Raw genomic sequence first — 15,468 nt, forward strand, 5'->3', positions numbered from 1 at the left:
ACTAGGAGCATGGTTGAGGGTAAGCCGACAAACCCTAGAGCATGGTTATGGATAAGGCAATAAAACTTGGGATGATGATGATAGTGATGCAGGGTACAAGTATGAAGATATGATAATTAAACAAACCGTATACATGAAGGATATCTCAATAAACTAGTAATTGTATTAGCTAGTTTCCCATGCATTGCAATAAATGATTGTTCCATTATATACACATCAACATTTTAGTAATGCTTGTAAATGCTAAATAGAATTTTCTCCTCAAGGAGGTACTTTAGTTCATAAGAGATTATGTGTTGCACAAAACATATGGGTGGAAATCTTAGTGATTTGGATTAAAAAAATAGTAATTGAAGGGGACTATTGGAGTATATAACTCCTATGATTAAAAAATATTCTCCAATTAAATAACTTCCTATATTAACGTGGCTGAGACATTTGAAACAATTTCTTTATTTTAATTTTTTTCCATTTATATTCTTATAATAATTAATGTGAATGTAAAAATGATTTTATAAAAGTAGAATTACTTTTAATTTCAAAAATATTTAATGTGAATATAAAATTGTTAATGGCCCAAGACCCAGAGGCATCTGGCAGGAGTGCGCCTGCTCCCTTACGGACCACCAGCTGGTTATTACAGGTGGCGTGGTTTTCCTTGATAACGGTGATGAGTCAAACCGATTTTCGCGGATAGCAGCCAGAGATGGCTGTCCTGAGTTTGATAGGTTTTGCCACCTTCGGAAAAAAAATATATATATATATTAATTCTAACTATTTTTAATTTCAAAACCCAGTCAAATGTTCACACATTTTGAAAACGCTTGTCAATTATACTTTGACCAATTTAATTATGTAACAATAGCCGTGGACGTCAATGTTCACAGTTTACATTCTGTTTAGGCCAGGCGTATTGCCACCACTCCCAATCAACTTGAAATACAATCACTCCCTTCACTCCATCACTCCAAATCAACTGAAATACAGAGTACTCCCTTTACTAAGAAAATTATACGCCATACCATGCATATACCTGGAAAATTACTTCTAGTAATTACGTTTCTAATCGTCCCGCCTCTGGAACATTCACCAAAGGGTTTTCGTACAATCAAACACAAAGCTGGAATAACTTTATTTTTCTTTCATGCATATTATTGAGCAGTAATAACTATCTAGATGTACTTTGGAATTGCTTCATGCAGGTTTCTGAGCAGTAATCACTGCATATTTTAGCAGATCTTGCTTCAAGCCGTCCACCCATAGTTGGAGAGGAGATACACCTTTCATAGCCTTCATTGCTGTCCAGGAAGCCTAACCAAATTGGAGAACCATGGTCAAGAAATCCAACAACCGATAGAAAAGTGTTCTAAACTTCGATTATTGAGTAAGTATATCAACCAACATGAACCTGAGTTCTTCAGATAATTAAATCCTTCTTCTGATTATTTGTAGACATGAATGAGATTATCTTCTTATCTTGAATTATATACTAGCAGATAAGACATACTGATAAACCAATGAAAAAGTGGACCACCAATCAGAGCAGGTTGGAGTAAATGAACCTTACCAGATTCGTGGAGAACGGCACTGTACTTTTTAGCTGTTGATTCCCAAAATGGAGCTGTATTTTTTGACCAGTCTGCAGTGTTGATATTCTGTTGGAAAAGGCTGCAATCAGTCAGAGCTGTACTGAATGCAGTCTATTTCACTGTTAACTGTATTACTTGATTTGTTTCATAGTAAAACTAAGACTTCACCTGCAGCGACAAATCTTGTGACATCCTCACAGAGTCAGCAGTGGAGCACCAAGCAGGAAAGGAGCATATACGACTAATGTTGTCCAAGATCTCCTGATATCCATTCAAATATTGCAATGTCAGAGTGCATAGCTCTCCCTGCAATGGAAAATATTATGCACCTTTCCCTAGATGCACATTCAACGATGACCTGCATCCTTCCTAAATTATAGGGGGGTTCTTTTCAACAGATTTGCATCCAGTGCAGACCCCATAATATCTGCTGGATCTTCATATTCACATGGGTATTAATTAATGCCTAGACCGAAGTAAACCCATAGCCTAGTTGCAGTCCAAATGGCTTAGATGGCACCATGTATGTTGTAACTAAACTAAAGAACCCTTCCCCTATGTGGCCCTGTAATATTTTGAATGATTTAATTATGCTAAAAGAATTTGCAATATTGCCTTAAGTCCTAATGCAACTCACAGTTGCTTATTCGTATACCTGCTCACTAGGCTGAAGAGAGGTCTCCCCTTTCAAAAGGTCTCTGTGCCAGCAGGTTGTTATTATTATCAAACCACCAGGAGCGGCTACTCGGACCAACTCTTGCATAAACTGTCAAACAAATTAAGATATAGACATCACTTCCTTGATCTTCAATTGTATAATAAGTAATACAGTATATGATTGAAATGCTGTGTTTAAAATCAGTCTGGCCACCCTTACTGGAGTTTAATTTCCGCATTTTTGCACAGGTTGCCTTTCAAGTAGCAGACGCATTAGATCAGCCTTTTCCTGATGGATACTTTGATCTGGTATGGGCAATGGAGAGTGCCGAGCACATGCCAGATAAAGAAAAGGTGGGCTAAGATTTGATTGTTTCTTTTTCTTTTCTCTTTTAGTTAACATAAGACTGATTTTAAACACAGTATTTCAATCATATACTGTATTACTTATTATACAATTGAAGATCAAGGAAGTGATGTCTATGTCTTAATTTGTTTGACAGTTTATGCAAGAGTTGGTCCGAGTAGCCGCTCCTGGTGGTTTGATAATAATAACAACCTGCTGCCACAGAGATCTTTTCAAAGGGGAGACCTCTCTTCAGCCTAGAGAGCAGGTATATGAATAAGCAACTGTGAATTGCATTAGGACTTAAGGCAATATTGCAACTTCTTTTAACAAATCATTCAAAATGTTACAAGGCCACTTAGGGGAAGGGTTCTTTAGTTTAGTTAGAACATACATGGTGCCATCTAAGCAATTTGGACTGCAACTAGGCTATGGGTTTACTTCGGTCTAGGCATTAATTAATCCCCATGTGAATACGAAGATCCAGCAGAGATTATGGGGTCTGCACTGGATGCGAATCTGTTGAAAAACACCCCCCCATAATTTAGGAAGGATGCAGGTCATCATTGAATGTGCATATAGGGAAAGGTGCATAATATTTTCCATTGCAGGGAGAGCTATGCACTCTGACATTGCAATATTTGAATGGATATCAGGAGCTCTTGGACAACATTAGTCGTATATGCTGCTTTCCTGCTTGGTGCTCCACTGCTGACTATGTGAGGATGGCAGAAGATTTGTCGCTGCAGGTGAAGCCTTAGTTTTACTATGAAACAAATCAAGTAATACAGTTAACAGCGAAATAGACTGCATTCAGTACAGCTCTGACTGATTGCAGCCTTTTCCAACAGAATATCAACACTGCAGACTGGTCAAAATATACAGCTCCATTTTGGGAATCAACAGCTAAAAGTACAGTGTCGTTCTCCACGAATCTGGTAAGGTTCATTTACTCCAACCTGCTCTGATTGGTGGTCCTCTTTTTTATTGGTTTATCAGTATGTCTTATTTGCTAGTATATAATTCAAGATAAGAAGGTAACCTCATTCATGTCTACAAATAATCAGAAGAAGGATTTAATTATCTGAAGAACTCAGGTTCATGTTGGTTAATATACTTCAATAATCGAAGTTCGGAACACTTTTCTATTGGTTGTTGGATTTCTTGACCATGGTTCTCCAATTTGGTTTGGCTTCCTGGACAGCAATGAAGGCTATGAAAGGTGTATCTCCTCTCCAACTATGGGTGGACGGCTTGAAGCAAGATCTGCTAAAATATGCAGTGATTACTGCTCAGAAACCTGCATGAAGCAATTCCAAAGTACATCTAGATAGTTATAACTGCTCAATAATATGCATGAAAGAAAAATAAAGTTATTCCAGCTTTGTGTTTGATTGTATAAAAACCCGTTGGTGAAAGTTCCAGAGGCGGGGTGATTAGAAACGTAATTACTAGAAGTAATTTTCCAGGTATATGCATGGTATGGCTTATAATTTTCTTAGTAAAGGGAGTAATCTGTATTTAGTTGATTTGGAGTGATGGAGTGAAGGGAGTGATTGTATTTCATGTAGATTGGGAGTGGTGGCAATACGTCTGGCCTAAACAGAATGTAAACTGTAATGGCAGAAGTGTCCTCAGACACGTAATTTTATTAATCAGAAAAAAAACAATTACATAATTGATTTTGCAAGAGTTTACACCCGAACAACCAAACCTCAGACACGTAATTTTATTAATCAGAAAAAAAACAATTACATAATTGATTTTGCAAGAGTTTACACCCGAACAACCAAACACTCTTGCAATGAGCTATTTATAAGCTCCATGTCCTAACTACCTCTAATTATGGATCACTTATTAAATAACAAGTGTCCATTTACAATAAATGCTATTCAAACCAACTAGCTAACTAATCTCCTATAATAGAGCCTAAGATACGACACATTTGGAGAGTCATATCTAGTTACAACAATATGCTAATTCTAAAAGTCTCCATTAAATAATTAAACATTCTAGAATAATAATTATTAATTCAATATCTTAAATTAATAATTATTTTATTCTAATTTTATAACCTATGATAAAATTTGTATTTTTGGATCATCTAACATTCCCCTCTATGATCCAAAGATACATTACAACAGATACCAAGTTCATCCCTGAACTTAGTAAATTTTATTCTGCCAAGCGATTTGGTGAAAATGTCGGAGATCTGATCTTCGGAAGGACAATAAACTGGTTTGAGGACATCTTTGGCAATGGGAGACCTGATATGATGATACTTGGTGTCCACATGCTTTGTCTTTGAATGAAAAACTGGGTTCTTGGCAAGTTTGATGGCTAACTGGCTGTCAATGAACAATGATGTAGCTTCTCCCTGAGAAATGCCCAAGTCCTGCAAAATTCGGCGCAACCAAACAATTTCACACGCTGCTTCCCATGCTGAAATGTACTCTGCTTCTGCTGAAGAAGTGGCCATTGTAGCTTGTTTTTTACAGCTCCAAGATACTGCTGCTGACCCCATATTCATTAAATAACCTTATGTTGATGCTCGAGCATCAATACTACCAGCAAAGTTGGCATCAGAATATCCACCAAGTACAAAGTTTTTAGTCTTTGTGTAAAGAAGACCAAAATCTTTTGTTCCTTGGATATATCGAAGAACTCTTTTGGCTGCATTCTAGTGGCTGTCTCGTGGTTCCTGCATAAAACGTGAAAGAATATTGACTGCATAAGATAGATCAGGACGAGTATTTGTCAAATAAATCAAGCTGCCAATCAACTGTCTGTAAGTTGTACTGTCCACCTTTCCCCCCCCTTCAAATTTTGAAAGTTTCAAGTTTTGCTCCATGGGGGTGAGAACGGGCTTGCAATCTTGCATGCCAAATCGCTGAAGAACCTCTGTGGCATACTTACTCTGAGAAATGAAAATATGATGTGGACGTTGGAAGACTTCAACTCCAAGATAGTAGTGAAGTAATCCCAAATCTGTCATCTTAAAACCTGCATGTAACTCCTTTTTGACCTGTGCAATATGATCATCATGATTGCCAGTGATGATCAAATCATCTACATACATAACAAGAATTACCAGATATTTGCCCTGTTGTCGCACATACAAAGTATCATCAGATTCACTTCTTTGAAAACCTTCTTAAGGTATTCGTCCATCTTAGCATACCAAGCTCGGGGAGCTTGTTTTAATCCATATAAAGCCTTGATCAATTTGCAGACTTTCTGTTCTTGTCCTTCAACTTCAAAACCTGGTGGTTGGGTCATATACACTTCCTCCTGTAAATCCCCGTTGAGAAAAGCACTTTTTACATCCATTTGATGAACTTTCCATCCTTTTTGAGCGGCCAATGCAAGTGTTAATCGGATGGTGTTCCATTTAGTTGTTGGAGCAAAAGTTTTTTCATAAACAATGCCTTTCTGCTGCGCAAAACCCTTTGCGACAAGTCGTGCTTTATACTTTTCAAGTTCACCCTTCTGATTTTACTTAATTCTGTAAACCCATTTACACCCTATGGGTTTAACATTTGCTAGACAATCAACAAGTTTCCAAGTGTTATTATCAATTACTGCTTGATATTCTTCAACCATAGCCTGTTGCCATTCTTTATGTTTTACTGCCTCTTTGTATGTGGAAGGTTCAGTAAAATCATTTGCTATCAAGGCAAAATTTCCTTCACTTCTATGTGTCCTTCTGGTGCCAGTTTTATTCTGTTCATCAGGCTTTACATCTTTCAAAAGTTGAACTGCCCATTTCGGAAGTTGGTGCTCACTTGTTTGTGCTTTTGTAAAGTCCCCATCATTGTAAAGAGGATTAATATAAACTGATGTACTTCGTTTAGGTGAATAATGTGGAGACTCACTGTCTGAAGAACTGCTGTTGTTTGGAGATGCGGATGAACTGCTAGAAGACCCTGATGATGTTGTTGATGTAGATGGACTGGATGACTCATCTTCAGAGGAAGGAAAATCAAGTTCATACCAATTTGGTGAAGTTGGTTGACTTTGCATTTTTCCATTTCTTTTACTTCCCTTAGTTTCTAATTTGTGAAGAAGATTTTCAATTTCTTCAGCACTCTTACTCTCCGTTTCATCAAAAATGACATCCTTGCTCACAATGAATTTTCCATTGGTCAAAAGACGATACCCTTTCTTCTCATCAGAATAGCCAATCATTGTGCATTTTAAACTTCTTGAGTCAAGCTTAGTTCGTTTTTCTTTCGGAACTAAGGCATAACATACTGACCCAAAAACTCTAAGATGTTTAACTTGAGGTTTGAAACAAACATCACTGTGAATTAGTTGTAGCCGCCTGTTTGCACGCCATGAACTTGTTGGAAAACTTTCTCGATTTTGTTTGACGTCCACGGATATTGTTACGTAATTAAATTGGTCAAAGTATAATTGACCAGCGTTTCCAAAATGTGTGAACATTTGATTGGGTTTTTAAATTAAAAATAGTTAGAACTTTATAAGAATGCATGGTGTGGCTTATAATTTTCTTAGTAAAGGGAGTAATCTGTATTTCAGTTGATTTGGAGTGATGGAGTAAAGGGAGTGATTGTATTTCAAGTTGATTGGGAGTGGTGGCAATACGTCTGGCCTAAACAGAATGTAAACTGTGAATATTGACGTCCACGACTATTGTTACATAAATAAATTTGTCAAAGTATAATTGACCAGCGTTTCCAAAATGTGTGAACATTTGATTGGATTTTGAAATTAACAATAATTAGAATTTTATAAGAACATTTTTATATTCACATTAAATATTTTTGAAATTAAAAGTAATTCTACTTTTACAAAATCATTTTTACATTCACATTAATTATTATAAGAATATAAATGAAAATAAAATAAAATAAAGAACTTATTTTAAATTTCTCAACCACATTAATATAAGAAGTTATTTAATTCGAGAATATTTTTTAATCATAGGAGTTATATACTCCAATAGTCCCAAATTGTAGAATATTTTTTAATCATAGGAGTTATATACTCCAATAGTCCCTTTTAATTACTACTTGTTTTAATCCAAATCACTAAGATTTCCACCAATATGTTTTGTGCAACACATAATCTCTTATGAACTAAAGTACCTCTTTAAGGAGAAAATTCTATTTAGCATTTACAAACATTACTAAAATGTTGATGTTTATATAACGGAACAACCATCTATTGCAATGCATGGGAAACTAGCTACTACAATTACTAGTTTACTGGGATGTCCTTCATGTATATGGTTCGTTTAATTATCATATCTTCATACGTGTACCCTGCATCACTATCATCATCATCCCAAGTTTTATTACCTTACCCATAACCATGCTCTAGGGTTTGTTGGCTTACCCTCAACCATGCTCCTAGTGCTCCTTCCTCAAACTCCTAGGGAACAACACATCCTCAGGTGTTATTACCACGAACAACACATCAAGTGCTTTTTGATGACCACCAAATATCACACTAAGTGGGTTTTATCAGACCACAAACTTCACATATAAGTGGTTTTGGCTTACCACAAACCCCCATAGCACATGGTTTTAACATTACCACGAACTACACAGGAATACAAATTGCCTCATCACACTTACATCATCACAGATTCATATAAATACTATTATAAGATCCACTAATTGAGATACCATGTTCATACTTAAAAATTCTACAGGACCGCTAAAGTAACTCAAACATGACACTATGGACTTGCTTACAATCACAATATGTGATTCAAATTATTATATGTTCCTGACCCTATTCCAATAAACTCAGAAACTTTAACTTGTACATTTTTTTCTTCATTTTGACCATCTAATCCCAATTGCTGTCATAACCAATATCTTTCTTGTCATCTTCATTCTTGCCGCAAGCATTAACATTAGTTGTTCTTTCATGCTACATTTACATACATGTCTTCACTTGTCCTTTATTCATGACGAGTTTTCTAATTCTTTTTTTTATGTGCATACATAACCTTCCTACTTCTTTCTTTTTGTCCCTATGTAGAACTAATTGTCACATGAACTTGTTGATAATTGATGTCTGTACCAAAAGAAATGCTTCTACTAAGACACACAAGTAAAATCCATTATACTCGCTAGTTCTCAAGGAATTCTTTTCATCTACGTGGTTCATCAATCTATTAAACTCTCTCTTATTTGGTCCCTTGCATTCTCATATTCCTTAGAATAGTTATTTCTAACAACTATGAATTCACATATTAAGTTGATTAGGCCCAACATGATTCTAGTATATGCTTATAAAAGAAATACAAAATGTGATACACCATGCCATAAACACCTTCTTAATTAATACATTTTCTAATGAGAGGGCACAGGTTCAATTCTCTCGACGCTCTCAGGATTAGGCTTCATGGTTGAGCCAACAGAAAGTGATCACTTTGGGTGGATCTTCCTAGTACAAATATTTCGTTGACATATCGGTCATCGATCCTCTGTGTCCATGAGCCACATAAAAACAAAATTTCCACAATATCACCGTACCATAAAGATCTTCTTATTTAAGAAAACTCCCAAAATAATATATATAATTCTAGTTACCATCAAATATTAATAAGCTTAATTAACACAACTCACACAATAACATATTCTAGCACAACCACGTTAATAAATGTGGTTGATGTATATCCATAGTCATATATCAACCACATGCACAACCACATTAGTAAATGTGGTTGATATATGTCAATAAGCATATATCAACCACATTAATAATTAAGAGATGTATTGGATTTAATATTAACATTATTTAATATATGTTATAATAGTTAGTTTTAGCTTATTATATAATAATTATAATAATATTATAATATTAATATTAATTAATTTATAACTATAATATAAGTATGAGGTTTTAGTATTCAATTTTAATATTAGGGTTTTAATAAAAGTAAAAATAAGTTAAGTATTCAATTAGTTTTAATTAGCATTGAAACCCTAAACCCTAATATTAAACCCAACAATTTCAACCCAATATTACAAACCCTAATACTATAAAACAACTATTAAATCAAATGTTATAAACCCAATACTATAAACCTTAATTTTGTAATGTTGCAATGTGATATTGAATAAATTGTAATGTAATGTAACATTATGATCATGATTGTCATTATTATTGTCACATCGTGACAATGTTGGATAGACAAGTACCTTTCCAATGTCACAATATTAAAACCTAACATTAAACCAAATAGTGTAAACTTTAACATTATAATACCTAATATTATAAACCCAACATTAACAACCCTGATATTGAACCCAATATAAATAAAAATATTGTAAACCTTAATATTAAACCCTAGTGTTAAAATCAATATTATAAACCCTAATATTAAACCCTATTATTAAACTCAATAATATAAACTCAATATTATAAACCTTTATATTACATCCTAATATTATAAACCCAATATTGAATCTCAATGTTATAAACTCAATATTATAATAGCTAACATTAAACCCTAGTTTTGTAATGTCGCAATGTGGCATTGAATAAATTGTAATTTAATGTAACATCATGATAATGATTGTTAGATTAATTGTCACATTATGACATTGTTTGTCATAATGTGACGTTGGATAGATTTCTATATCATTCAAACATCAAAATATTAAACTCTAGCAGTAAAACAAATATTATAAACCTTAACAATATAATACCTAATATTATAAACCCAATATTATTAACTCTAATATTGAACCCAATATTAAACCCTAACATTATAAACCCTATATATTAAACACCAAATATTATAAACCCTAATATTAAACTATAATATTAAACCCAACATCAAAATCCATTATTAAACCCTACATTAAACCCCTAATAATAAAACACAATATTAAAACTGAACATAGTCAACAACCTTAGTAAATGTGCCTCACTTATACTAAATTACATTGCAATGTAACATTAAAACTCAATATTAAAAGTATAATAATCAAACCCAATACTAAAATCAAGCATATCCAACAACCTTAAAAGTGTAATATGTTTTAAAACCCAATATTAAAACTATAATATCAAAAGAAAATATAGTCAACACCGTTAGTAAATGTGGTTGACTAATTTTGTAATGTCACGGTGCAATGTTGGATAAACTGCAATGCAATGTAGCATTAAAACCCAAATATTTAAATCGAGGTCATCCAAGATATTAGGGTTTTAATATTAACATATTAAAACCCTAATATGAAAAGTCAATATTAAAACCCAACATTAAAACCCCAATATTAAAACCAAACATAGTCAACAACTTTAATAAATGGGGTTCACTAACTTTGTAATGTCACATTATGACATTGGATAAATTGGAATGCAATATAACATTAAAACCTAAATATTAAAACCAAGGTTATCCAACATCAACATGGTTTATATTATCATTGTAAAACCAATATATTAAAACTCATTATTAAAATCAAACATAGTCAACAACCTTAGTAAATGTGATTGACATATTTTGTAATGTCACATTGTGATGTTGGATATATTGCAATGTAATTTAACGTTAAAACCTAGATATTAAAAGTAAGGTCCTCCAATATCAACATGGTTAAGATTAACATAATAAAAGCCAAATATTAAAGCCCAATATTAAAACCCAACATTGGAACTCAACATTAAATCCTCAATATTAAAACTGGTCATATTCAACAACCTTAGTAAATGTGGTTCACTAATTTTACAATATTGCATTTTGATGCAAGAATCCAAAAATATTTCATTATTCTTGCTAATTCTCAAATGAAGTGATACCTCATATCAATATGCTTACTTTTCTTATGGAAAACATGATTCCTTGATAATGTATTACCATATTTGTTGTCATAGAAAATTTGAGTTGGTTCTCTTTGTGCATGCCATAACTCAATCAAAAGTATTCTCATCCACACAATTTGACATGTTCCTTTTGTCACTGCAACATACTCTACCTCAAAAGATGATGCATTCACAATGGATTACTTCTTTGGTCCCCATGTTATTGCACCTGATATAAAATTGAACACATGTTCGAATGTTCCCTTCCCATCTTCAATATTTCCTCCAAAATCACTATCTATATATCCAATTAGTTTAAAATCTAAATATGATGCGTACATGATACAATAATTTCTTCTTCCATCATAATATCTTAAAATCCTTTTTTCAACTAACCAATGGGTACTCTTCTGAGACTCCATGAATTTGGAAATTAAACTCACATAAAACATAATACAAACCTCTTTGCATTCAAATGCATAAGACTTCCAACCAATTTCTTATACAATATTGGATCAACATTTGAACCTTTATCATTCTTACTGAGTTTTGTACCAATTGTAGCTAGGGTTACAACTCGCTTACAATTTTCCATTTAAACCTTTTCAATATATCCTTAATTAGATTGAGAAATGAAAATATCATCTCTAGATTGAGTTACTTCAATACTAAGGAAATATTTCATTAGACCTAAATTAGTCACCTCAAAGTCTATTTTCATGCTTGTCTTAAAATCATCTATTGAAAAATCTCCTAGGAAAATAAAATCATGAATATATAGGCACACAATCAAAATTTAACCTTCCTATTTCACCTTTGTATATAGAGTTGGCTCACTTTGCTCCTGATGAATCCATTATTATTCAGATATTCATCAATTCTACTACACCATACTCGGGGTGTTTGTTTCAATGCATATAATGATTTCTTTAATTTGTAAACTTTATCTTCTTGTCCATCAATTTCATATCCTTCAGGTTGTTTCACGTAGACCTCTTCTTCTAGAAAACCATTCAAAAACGAAAACTTAAAATCCACCTGAAATATTTTCCATTTATTTCATGCAACAATAGCTAATACAATCCTTACTGTGTCAAATTTGGCTACAAGTGAAAAAGTTTCATTATAATCAATACTAGGTTGCTAGCTAGACCCCTGAGCTACAAATCTTGATTTATGTTTTTCTATTTCACCTTTAACATTAATTTTAGTTTTGTAAATCCATTTAATACATTTATTATTTTTACCTTTAGGAAAATCTACAATCCCCCAAGTATTATTTATTTCTATAGCATCGATTTATTCATCCATAGCTTTTATCCAAAGTTCTTCATTAATAGTTTCTTCAAGATTTACAATATCATTTACAATTAATATAAAATTTGAAACTTGATCTATTTCATCATTCTGCTCATGCAATACTTTTAAACTTCTAGTATTATGACCCTTAATTATTTTTCTTAATGTGGGTAACATGGATTAGATTCATTACTCATCTCTAATCCTGTGGTTTTTTGTCCACCATAACTTGATGGTTTGCCATGTTCTTGAGTTCTCAATGTTTTGAAATGTAATGGGATGACTCTTAGTGATTGGCTTAATGAAGTGCTTGAAGTAGGTGTATATGGAATCGACTATCCACCTTGTACTTCTTTCTCATCTTCATCATCATCTCCATGAGGTAATACAACTCCCCCTACAACAAAGTTATCTATGCTTCCATCCCAAGCTTCTTCTTCCATGAATTCAACATCTCCACTAATAAGATACTTCCTGGTGATGGGATTATATAGTCTATATGATTTTAACTCCTTATTGTATCCAATAAATATAGATTTCTCATTTCTTTCATCTAACTTCTTTCTTTATGCATTAGGTACATGTGCATAACCAATGCATCCAAAAATTCTTAAATGAGATATATTACAACTCTTACCACTCCAAGATTCTTCGAGAACTCATTCCTTCATTCTCTTAGTCATACTTTAGTTAAGAATATAAATAGCACAAGCTACCACTTCTCCCCCAATATTCATTTGGTAGATGTTTTTCCTTCAGCATACTTCGAGCCATATTCATAATAGTTTGATTTTTTCTTTCCGCTATTCCATTTTGTTGAGTATAACATACAGTAAATTGTCTCTTGATTCCATGAAACTGACAGAACTCAATTAAATCATTTATCATATATTTACCACCTCCATCTCATCTCAAAATTTTAATATTCTTTCAACGTTCCTTTTCAACAATATCTTTAACTCCTTTAAATACATAAAATGCTTCAAATTTCTTTTTCAGAAGATAAACCCATGTTTTTCAATTGTAGTCATCAATCAAAGTTAAAAATTAAACGTTACCAGCCAATGAAGGCATTTACATTTGTACACACAAATTTGTTGTACAATCTCCAGTGGAGATTTCAACCTATACAAAACTCTAGATACATTTTTTTTTCTATGATGTTTTACAAGTATACAAATTTCACGTGAGATTATTGGTTGTTGAATATCAGGTAACCCTTTCACCATCTATTTCTTTCATGGCAAATCTAGACCAGAAAAATATACATGACCGTATCTTAAATGTCATAAACACGATTATCATCCAGTGCTCAACAAATTGAATTTTGAACTCGGTAGATAATACACATCATCAATTGTTCTTCTTTCACCATTTTTAATATAAACAACAATCACCCCTTTACTTTTAACACATACCTTATTACTGCTACCCAATTTGACTTCAAACTGAATACTAGTATTTATACTACCAAACAAATCTATGTTTCGAGTCTTGTGACATTGTCCAAAAACCAAATATCATTCCAACATTCTTGAGTCACGTTACAATTCAAAAGCACTAGCTTCTGATTATCTTTATACTCTTTTGAGATGTGTGCTGATTGCTTACTAGAATCTGTCTGCCTCTTCTAACACTTATTAGGAAAATGGCCATATATTTTTCAATAATAGCATTGAACATTAAACATATCATACCTTTTATTTCCTTTATTTCGAGTTCTATTGTTACTCCCCCTTAAATTAAAAGGGCTTCGCTCTAATTTCTCCTCATTCTCAAAATTATATTGCAAATGTCTTTGATCAGCTACACTATCACCTCTTCCTCAATTACTAGACCTTCTTATGCCTCCTTCATCTATTAAATTTCATATTATTTTTTAAGGTATTCTCCAATGTACTATCATTATATCTTGACATCTTGGATTCATGTGCAATCAATGAACTACTCAATTCATGAATTTGCATTTGACTTGTGTTCTTAGATTCTTCTATGGGTACAAGCATGACTTCAAATATCTTTGGCAGACTTCAAAAAAAAATCTTGATCACTATCTTATTTTATAGGTCTTCACCATACTGTCATAGTTGATTAAGAATACTCATGAATTGAGTCATAAAACCATCCACGATTTCACTATATTTCATTTTTATATTCTCAAAATCTCTTCTCAAGTTCTACAACTTGACATTCTTCACTTTGGATACACCTTGATAACAAGATTCAAGAGTGTCCCGCACCTTCTTCTAAGACTTTGAACTTGGTACCACTGAAAATATCACATCATCTAAGCCTTCTTGAATAAGGCCAAGAGATTTTTAATCCTTCTTTCTATTCTCCCTCAACAATTTTTGTTCAACATTGGTAAGAACCATCTCTTATGCATGAGAAACCAACTCTAAATAGCCATCAGTAATGAATCCCCAAAGATCATGAGAATGCAAGAATGTTCTCATTTGATTAGACCAGGAACCATCATTTTTTCATTCGGAATAAGAACCGATGATTGAGTAACATTGGTATTTGTTACCATCTCTCACAGATAACTGAAATCTTCAAATGAAAGTTAAAATAACTTTTACACTTTATATATTCCTTCTCCTACATACAATGGACTCAACTTCCACAAAGAAAATTTTGCAGCAATATTTCTTTAATTCCAAATTACACAAATGTCCTTAAATGGAAAAGTTCAAACATATGTATAACATACAAGTACATACGTGGTTTCAATGCAGCAATTTGATATGACAACAACGTCTCACAACTTGGTGATGATTCTTA

At 33.1% G+C, this 15,468-nt stretch overlaps 2 protein-coding genes across 2 annotated transcripts in view; one reads left to right on the forward strand and one right to left on the reverse strand.

Moving 5' to 3' along the window:
* Positions 1–901: 901 nt before the first annotated feature.
* Positions 902–15,468, reverse strand: part of LOC149149403 (gamma-tocopherol methyltransferase, chloroplastic-like) — a 53,868-nt gene continuing 39,301 nt past the window's right edge. The window contains exons 4-7 of the mRNA XM_089442468.1: positions 2,245–2,355; positions 1,758–1,850; positions 1,568–1,655; positions 902–1,298 (exon numbers count right to left, since the gene is read on the reverse strand). Of these exons, the coding sequence (XP_089298594.1) occupies positions 1,195–1,298; positions 1,568–1,655; positions 1,758–1,850; positions 2,245–2,355 (396 nt within the window). The 3' untranslated portion in view covers positions 902–1,194. The remainder of the gene's footprint in view (positions 1,299–1,567; positions 1,656–1,757; positions 1,851–2,244; positions 2,356–15,468) is intronic.
* LOC149149404 (gamma-tocopherol methyltransferase, chloroplastic-like) lies at positions 1,252–4,200 on the forward strand. Its single transcript, XM_089440846.1, has 6 exons — positions 1,252–1,384; positions 2,496–2,600; positions 2,750–2,860; positions 3,249–3,341; positions 3,444–3,530; positions 3,797–4,200. The coding sequence occupies exons 2-6, from the start codon at positions 2,565–2,567 to the stop codon at positions 3,800–3,802; spliced, it is 333 nt and encodes a 110-aa protein (XP_089296972.1). The 5' UTR covers positions 1,252–1,384; positions 2,496–2,564; the 3' UTR covers positions 3,803–4,200.

The sequence above is a fragment of the Pinus tabuliformis genome, chromosome 9, assembly GCF_031772625.1.
Source record: "Pinus tabuliformis cultivar Carrire ecotype Pingquan chromosome 9, CPIR1, whole genome shotgun sequence".
NCBI lineage: Eukaryota > Viridiplantae > Streptophyta > Pinopsida > Pinales > Pinaceae > Pinus > Pinus tabuliformis.